General features: G+C 36.8%; 1 protein-coding gene across 1 annotated transcript in view; it reads left to right on the top strand.

The window, feature by feature from the left end:
• Positions 1-5,764, top strand: part of RAD21 (RAD21 cohesin complex component) — a 31,782-nt gene extending 26,018 nt beyond the window's left edge. Inside the window, exons 12-14 of the mRNA XM_011360367.2 lie at positions 1,662-1,811; positions 3,260-3,343; positions 4,032-5,764. Coding sequence (XP_011358669.1) covers positions 1,662-1,811; positions 3,260-3,343; positions 4,032-4,223 — 426 coding nt within the window. The 3' untranslated portion in view covers positions 4,224-5,764. The remainder of the gene's footprint in view (positions 1-1,661; positions 1,812-3,259; positions 3,344-4,031) is intronic.
• Positions 5,765-7,924: the final 2,160 nt, after the last annotated feature.

The following is a 7,924-nucleotide window of genomic DNA, read 5'->3' as shown; positions in this document are numbered from 1 at the left end:
ACATCATCGCCAACACTTATTTTTTGCCTTTTTGATAATAGTCATTCTAACAGGTACGAGGTGACATCTCATTGTGGTTTCGATTTACATTTTCCTGATAACTAATGAGATTGGAGCATCTTTTATGTATCCATTGGCCATCTCTATATCTTTGGGGAAATGTTCAGATCCTCTGCCCATTTTGAATCAGATTTTTTATTTTATTTTTTGAGTTGTGCGAGTTCCTTATCTGATAAGCGGTTAATGGCTAAAATATCAATTGCAAATATTTTATCGATGGTATCTTTTGCAGAAGCTTTTTCGTTTGATATAGTCTGACTTGTTTATTTTTGCCTTTGCTTTTGATGTCAGATTCGAAATATCTTTGCCAAGATCACTGTCAAGGAGCTTACTGCCTAAGATTTTTTCTAGGAGTTTTATGGTTTCAGGTCTTAATTAAAAGTCTTTTTATTTTGAGTTTAATTTTGTGTTTGGTGGCAGAAATCAGGGATCCAGTTTTTTTGGCACCATTTATTAAAGAGATCATCTTTTCCCCGTTGTATATTCTTGGCTTGTTGTAAATTAATTGACTATATATGTGTGGGTTTATTCCTGGGAGCTCTATTCTGTTCCAGTTTTTGGCTTAATCTTTAGCAAACATTCCTGCATATCTCTAGTACTAGGCAGTTTTAGGCTTTCTTACTAAGTAATCAATATATTTTTCAAATTACTAAAAAAAAGTTAAAGTAACATCTGGCTACTCTATTCAGACCAGCTATCATTAGGTTCACTTAAAATAGGAAAATTAAAACAAGCATAAAGGAAATAAGGTCTGGTTTAGTATTTCCCAACCTTAAGTCTATAGAATAAATGAATCTGAGCAAAGAGAAGCTCTTTGGGAACCTTCGGCTCTTGGTTTAGCCTCCATTAAGAGATAATTGCAGAAGAATACTCTGCCAGTTTTAAGAACCACTTCTCTGTGTCCTCTGGTGCTAAGGAGTTGTCAAAAAGAGCATTTTTCTTTTGAGCTCAGGAATAGGAATGGGAATAGGTAAATGAGTGAGTTATTTTAGTACCACTCTCCTGGTATTGTTCCCTTACCATTCCTTTGGTTTGTTACAGACTATTTTTTAATGTTTTCAACTATTACTAAAGCCTGAGGAAGGAAATTCAAGAGCTGGACCTAGAAAAATAAGTCTCCTTATTCCTATTTGCTGCCATAAGAGCTCCAAGGCTCTTATTTAGAGCCCAAGCTGAGTTGTGCTAGCTTCAGGCAATTTTATGCAGTAATGGTTGGTAGTACCAGGCTAATTGATGGTAAAGCTTTTTTGTACTGTCCTGGAGTTCAGTGGGTTTTGTGTTTTTTTCCTAAAATGCCACTACAGAAAATTTGGGGGATTTTTACTATATTTTTCTTATTTGCAAATTCTTACATAGAGTTTTAAGTAAGTATAAGAAAATACTAAAAAGTATAAAAACCACTTTTCTAAGATGACACTTCTTTTTTCTGTTGTAGCTTTACAATAAAAAAAAAGATGTATATTGTATTCAATTGTGAGGAATTATGGCAATATGACCCCAGTATTTCTCATTTTGAAAACTTTAGCAGAATATATTGCATATTTAAAAGAAGCTGCTTTTAAAGTGTACATCTTAAATTGCCTTATTTTCATTACTTTAAGCCTCAGCAGGTAGAGCAGATGGAAATACCTCCTGTAGAGCTGCCTCCGGAAGAGCCTCCAAACATCTGTCAGTTAATTCCAGAGTTAGAACTTCTGCCAGAAAAAGAGAAGGAGAAAGAAAAGGAGAAAGAAGATGACGAAGAGGAGGAGGTAAAGTAACGTTGTAGTGAGCTCTAATGAATAAACTCCCATTCAAGCTTTAGTGAAAATCTCCATCCAGCTCTTTTACTTTTCATATTGGAGATAACTGAGCATCAGAGTGATGAAAATTGTTCAGACATAAGCAAAATGTAAGAATGTAGTCACATTCTTAGTGATCTAGTTCGTCCTTAAGAACATCAAATTTTGGCTCCCTTGTGGGCTTTTGAAGGACATGGGACTGCCTTTCACTGATATTTTGCTTGGCTTCTAAATTGTAGCTGCTTTTATCTTCTGGTCATTTCTTACTGTTAACTGTGGCCTGGAAATCAAATATCCAAACATTTCTCATTTGTATGTGTGGATTTTGTTTTCATTAGACCGGGGTGGGATATGACTTGGCTAAAATAGATTGAAGGCTTGAATGACTTAAAACAGTAGAAGTGTTTTAGGAATGGATTTTCCTTTTCCTGAGGCATGTTTTGGCTGTTCAGTCTTGAAGTTGTATAAGACTTAGAATATATTCTTTAAGTTTAAAGTGTCTTCCAGGTAGCATTGAAGTTTTTAAAATTTCTTCCAAGACTAAAGGTTATGCATTGGACACATTTTCATGTGTTTATATTTGTGATTTTTTTTATTATGCCAGCTATAGATATCATAACCACTTAGTGCTTAGAATGTAATAGGAGCATTACGTTGTTTTAAGTCAGACTTAGCCCGGAGCTACTGGAGCGTAGGTGCGAGTGTGTGCCAGTATTGTAGACTTAGTATGGAATCAACATTTAAAATTGTGCTTCCTGTTATGTGTAAAGCTTTTTACTTCTGGCTCTTTGGAACGTGATATATTGTTTTAGCCTGGTTGCATCTCAGCTCCTGCCCCACACCAATTTCAGAAAGTCATTTAGGTAGGTAGCAGGTGACTAGGAGCTAGGCGGCTTGAGTGAAGTATATCATTTCTTTTAAAACATCATGTAGACTGCTTACTCATTTTTGCTAGTTTGTGGGTTCTTTGGTACTGGTCCACAATGAGATTAGGAATCATCTACAATACCATGCTATTAAAAAAAAAAAAAAAAAGTTCAGTTGAAATAAACTGTGTTTAGTGGCATAGTTGATTTATATCCCAGCATAAGTTCCTTATCTTAACAGGGGCCAAATAACCAACAGCTCACCAACCAGCAGTAGTCCATGGACCACGCTGTGTAGACCACATCCTTATAGACCAGTACAGAATCATATATTCAGCCAAATGTTTGCTTGCAGGTACAGAGGACTTTCTTTTGTAATTTAAGAAAGACAAACTTCTACTAAATCTATGTGATTTTTCAGCAGCATCAAGTATAATTTCTCCTACTCAAAATAAGATACAGTTTAATTTAGAGCTCTCAAGCGATGTAGAACTATTTTGGTTTGTCAGCATTTTCTTAAAGTACGTAAGAAATATTTTCTTAAATATTCAGGATGAAGATGCTTCGGGGGGTGATCAGGATCAAGAAGAACGAAGATGGAACAAAAGGACTCAGCAGATGCTTCATGGTCTTCAGGTATGCCAGGATAAAGTTTTCATCACAGATTTTGGGCATTGCTCACTCAAAAAAAAAAAAAAAGTTATATGCTATAACCAGAAAACCTACCTTTGTGAAACTTTTTCCAGAACATATTTTAAACTGTTAGGCCAAGAGTAAGAAGCCTGGCAGGTTTCCAGTGACTACTTTCCTGTGGTTCTCTTGCAAAGCAGAACTGTGGTGGTGATTTATGGTACTCCTTTATGTGTCTCCATCTTATATTTGATTGAGCAAATTTAATGTGTTTCAAACATTAAATTTGTCCATTCGTGGTAGTATCAGATGTCACTTAGCCTTGGGCCTTACTGCATCAGAGGAGGTTGCTTGAGCATCTGACATACTAGGCAAGCTGCTCAAGGTTTCCCAAAATAGATTCAAAAGATAGATAGACTGAGAACTATAAGTGCCAGATTTTGCTATTGTATCATATTAAATGTCCAAAGAAATGAGTCGTTTTAATATTTCTCGAAACTGCCTATTTCTTGTATTTGTGGTTTTAGACTTACTGTAGCATACTTTACCTTCTTAATTAATGAGAATCACTTTGTGCTGCTCAAAAAAGTCTACTCCCAACAGAATAAAGAAGCAGTGTGCTTTCTCTAGAATCCAAAATTGGCATCTTCCTGTGCAGATCACTTTTAATTCTTTTTTTTTTTTTTCTTTTCAGCGAGCTCTTGCTAAAACAGGTGCCGAGTCTATCAGTTTGCTTGAGTTATGTCGGAACACGAACAGGAAGCAGGCTGCGGCGAAGTTCTACAGCTTCCTGGTCCTGAAAAAGCAGCAAGCTGTTGAGCTGGCACAGGAAGAGCCCTACAGCGACATCATCGCCACACCTGGGCCCAGGTTCCACATGGTTTGAGCAGCTTAGAGGCACTAGAGCTAGTGTTCAGGTCACTAGAGTGTACAAATTGCCCCCATGTGTAGGGCACACAAAACCCTTTCAGAAAATCTAGATTGTTGTCTGTACAAAGTCTCTCTCTGCCTTTTTCCTTCATTTTTTCCAGTATTTTAAATTTGTCAGTTTCATCTTTAAGGGAAACTGCTTTTATAGATTGTGTTCTGATGGAGAAAACGAGCACCTCAAGGACCCAGAAGATTAACAGCTCAGAACAGATGTGTGCAATATTGGCGCGCACGTATAACTTTGAGTAGCAGTTGAAAAATCAGGATTTTTACCTTAATTCTCCGTTACTGCACTGGAAAAGAAAACTTGTCAGGAAAAATCCCGACAGTTTAAGAACTATGGAGTGCGTCTGTCTTTGACAGAAAGAATTGTCTTTTCCTGTCAGTAATACCGGCAGTCTTCTTGGTAACCAGTACTTAGGCGTGGTTTCCAAAACACAGATTGTCCTCTTGAAATACTGAGATAGGTTTTAAAGTAGAATTCCATAATGACCAAGGGGGTGTGTGAAATCGTGTTGTAACTAATCCCCTTCAGCTACAAAAAGATAGAACTTGCTTTAAAGTGTTCTATTTGATAAATCATTCCATTCGAATCTTTTTAATGGACCGTACTATCCTGAAATCTGTTTTAGTGAAGCTCTAAAATGAGCAGAAATAGACTTTTTAGAATAGAATGAATTTTAAAAACCTTTATAACTTTCCAGGGGCTATAAATCAAAGTTTTAAAAAGATGTTTGGATATATTTGAGTATTCAGATCATGAAAATAGAATTTGCTATGCCAACTCAAAGGACAGACTGATGGGAAATTGTACACCTGGTTGACTTAACCTTTCAGCAGACAATGCTGTAAAAACGGATGGCTTTTCTGATATTTATTATAAGTTTTATTACTGACCTCTTTTTCCAGCGCTGCACACTCCTGTGCTTGGAACTTTAATAGCTTTGCAACAGAAATCCTATATCCAGTTTCCTATAATTTAAGTGAAAACATCCAAATAAAGGCTTTATTATTAACAGATCAGATAGCACCAGAAATTATGTGACTATTATGATTATCAAAACGTGTCTTAACTTTTTAGGGCAAAATTACTCACACTGAAAGTTCTAGCTTAAGTGTTGGCACTTTGTGGAGAAAAAAATCATTTTTGAAACTCAGACTTCAGTGTCTATCCAGTAATTTAAAATTATGTGAAATGTTTTAAATTTGTGAACTCGTAATTACTGTTTTGATGATTCATTTTCTTGAGATGGTAATTGTATAAACTTGCTATTGCAGCTTTATTTTCAATATGATGTGCCTGTAAACCATGGATTTTTCTCCCTTTGTAAAAAGACATTGTAGATAATTGAATGATTATAGAAGGTCATTAGTTTCTTGTTACACATTTTGTTAGTCTGGTTTTTGTTGCTTATTGGGTTTAATATTGTTCTTGAAAATAGTTGATGCTATGTTATGTATAACTTTTCTAATAAAAGTTGTGTTATAAGCTGTAAATTTTTGGAGTATTGGTTATTCAGTTAGAAACCCTGGAAAACATTGGTGAAGAAGTTCATTGTGCCTTATGTAGAATAATTATCCATGCAAATTATAAATGAATTTTTCAAAATATCTTAGACTAAAAAGTGAAAGACTATTAGTTTAAGAGAAGAGCCACGTGATCTGAAACTTGGATAGATGTAGACTCTAAAATGAAACCAACAGGTGCTGAAGGATCTTTGGAGCAGAACGCCTAAAAAGAGGTAACAACACCCTGTTAACGCCTAAGTACGTCCACATTATGACATGCCAATGGGTGTATATCCTTGAGCTCTAAACAAAGCCGATAAGCATGTTCTGGAGATTTCCTGGGTCCTGAAAAGCATACTGAAGGCCAGGACATTTGTTAAATTGGAATGTTCCCACCTTTGTATTCAAACCTCTGATCTGTCTCACCCCCAGCTGTGAGCTTTACAAACTAAGACTTTATGCTTAAGTCAGGGCTTAAACCATAACGAATTTATTGCTGTTGATAATTGGAAAAAGTGTTGACTAAGCATCAATTATCCTAAAACCGGAAAAACTTTAGGGCTCACCACTTAAAGAATTATAATCTAATCTGAGATTGTTGGGACCCTGGAACACAGCATGCCAAAATACCTAGGGTTAGTCCAGAAAGTTCTCACGTGATAAAAAGCTTATGCTAAGATTTGAAAGATGGTTCAGCGTAGTAAGTAAAGTGAATGGTTTCATTTTGCATACAGCAGGACCATGAGTATTTGGTTTGGGACCGGTGGAGACTTAGAGTATGATCGTCCCTAAAATGCTGACCTACCAGATTCCTGCAGTAGAAAGCCGTAGGCCAAGACCCTGGAAACAGCTTCTCAGTACCCGGCCGACTTCTAATGAAAGTGAGATCATACCTGTTCCCAGGAGTTGTGAAAATCCCATGAACTAATTAAAAGCAGTTTGAAAGGCAGCTAACCTTTATGAAATGGGGATAAACATCAGTTTTTCCAGGTCACCCCGGTGCACATGCTTGGGCAAGGTTCTTCTTTCTGATCTAGGGCACCTCAATCCATCTAAATCCCAACTGAACTAATTCTACTTACTCTTTCAGACCCCCTAATGCCTCACCTTGGTGAGTGGCTCTTTCACTTTCCACATCTCCAGTACTTTACAACTCCAGTTTAGACTGGCCACGTTTCAGATGTGCAATAACCATATGTGACTAGTGGCTAGCGTTATTAGCACAGCTCTAGCAGGACATTAAAAGGTCACACAATCTTAAGGTAATACTCAAACCTATGCAAGGTGCTTAGAGTCTATGTCAAAAATCTAATGTTAAGATAGCTTGCAGTTTTAATAGGGTTGTCAGAGTAAACCTCATTTAGAAAGCAAAGTTCTGAGCAGAGGCCTGAAGAATGTTAGACAAGGATGTACAAGGGAAGAGTGTTTCAGAAAGGGAATGACTAGAGCAAAAACTGAGACTTAAAAATGCCTGCCATGTTCAAGGTAGGAGGCAAGACCAGACATTGACTAGAACAAAGTGAGGAAGTAATAGGAAATATGAGATAGAACAAAGGCTCCCAACCTTGCTGCCCTTTGCAGTTACCCAGAGAGCTTGAAAAAGTGCATCTGGGTTTGACGCCCTGTGGAACATTTCTCCAGGTTCTTATTGCCCTCTGTAAAATAGTTGAATAGAGGCACTGGTGGAAAGAATTTATACAGTAATGGATCTCACACCACAATCTTTTGAGTAATGTTAATACTCCTGGAAGCTCGATCTTATTTACTGCATGGTTTGAAGTAAACCTTGACATGCTGCACCAGTACCTGATTTGAGAAAGACAGGTCAAGTGAGAAGTAAACTTGCAGTTAAATGGGACAGGGTTACTTGTCACTATTCGACTGTAAATTTGGGCCATTGGTGCAGAACTTGCAGTCTTGTGAAGATTCCATGAAATAAAGTGCCTAAAACAGTGGGCATTCAATAAATGGGTAATGTTTAAAGCAAGATATTCATTAGAAAATGGAGTTTTCAGAATATGAATTTGACGGATGCAAAACAGAATGAAGATATTAACAGTAGTTTTAAACACTGGAATCTGAGTGAAATGCCAGAAGGAACCTAGAGGATGGTCATTCTCTGAACATTTCCTCCCTTTCAGCACATTA

Source organism: Pteropus vampyrus, unplaced genomic scaffold (genome assembly GCF_000151845.1).
Source record: "Pteropus vampyrus isolate Shadow unplaced genomic scaffold, Pvam_2.0 Scaffold54, whole genome shotgun sequence".
NCBI lineage: Eukaryota > Metazoa > Chordata > Mammalia > Chiroptera > Pteropodidae > Pteropus > Pteropus vampyrus.
Note: the sequence above shows the minus strand (reverse complement) of the source record. Positions and strands in the feature narration are given on the sequence as shown.